The 519-nt window shown below is 33.3% G+C and overlaps 1 protein-coding gene across 1 annotated transcript in view; it reads left to right on the top strand.

The window, feature by feature from the left end:
• Positions 1 to 519, top strand: part of LOC119586239 (serine/arginine repetitive matrix protein 2-like) — a gene marked incomplete in the record, with an annotated part of 17,646 nt that overhangs the window by 12,917 nt on the left and 4,210 nt on the right. The window contains 1 exon segment of the mRNA XM_037934941.1: positions 470 to 519. Within this exon segment, the coding sequence (XP_037790869.1) occupies positions 470 to 519 (50 nt within the window).

Genomic DNA, 519 nt, shown 5'->3' on the forward strand with positions numbered 1-519 from the left:
GCCTTGGCAAAAATAAAATGCCCTATAAAATGAGCTATAGAATTGAAATATATGTTATATGAAATACATAAAGAAACTGTTTTTAAGTTTTTGAGAAATCCAGTTTTTGGAAATGAAATGTGATTGATATTAAAAGTACCATGAACAAATCTAGCCCCAGATTTTCTGTGGAAGAAAACTATACCTCTTCTCATAGCTAAATAATTACAGCCTAATCTGTCTACTCTAGATAACTGTTTCTCTTTCCCTCTTTTTTCCCCCTTTCTTACTTTCTTTTTTGACAATATTGAATATTATTATGCTAACTTTTGAAAAGTGCTCAGATTATTTCCCTGCACCATTGAGCTAAAGTGGCATGAGTCATGAAATAATGGGTCCTAGCTATATTTTATCATAGTCAATGTAAGTATTATCATGTAAGGTCAGTTGCCACCCAAGCTAATATCTGCTTCCATTTTTATTTTCGCAGCAGATGTCTGGCATTACTGATACTGTCATAGACCCAGAAGTAGCTGCTGC

This window comes from Penaeus monodon, chromosome 21 (assembly GCF_015228065.2).
Source record: "Penaeus monodon isolate SGIC_2016 chromosome 21, NSTDA_Pmon_1, whole genome shotgun sequence".
Taxonomy (NCBI): domain Eukaryota; kingdom Metazoa; phylum Arthropoda; class Malacostraca; order Decapoda; family Penaeidae; genus Penaeus; species Penaeus monodon.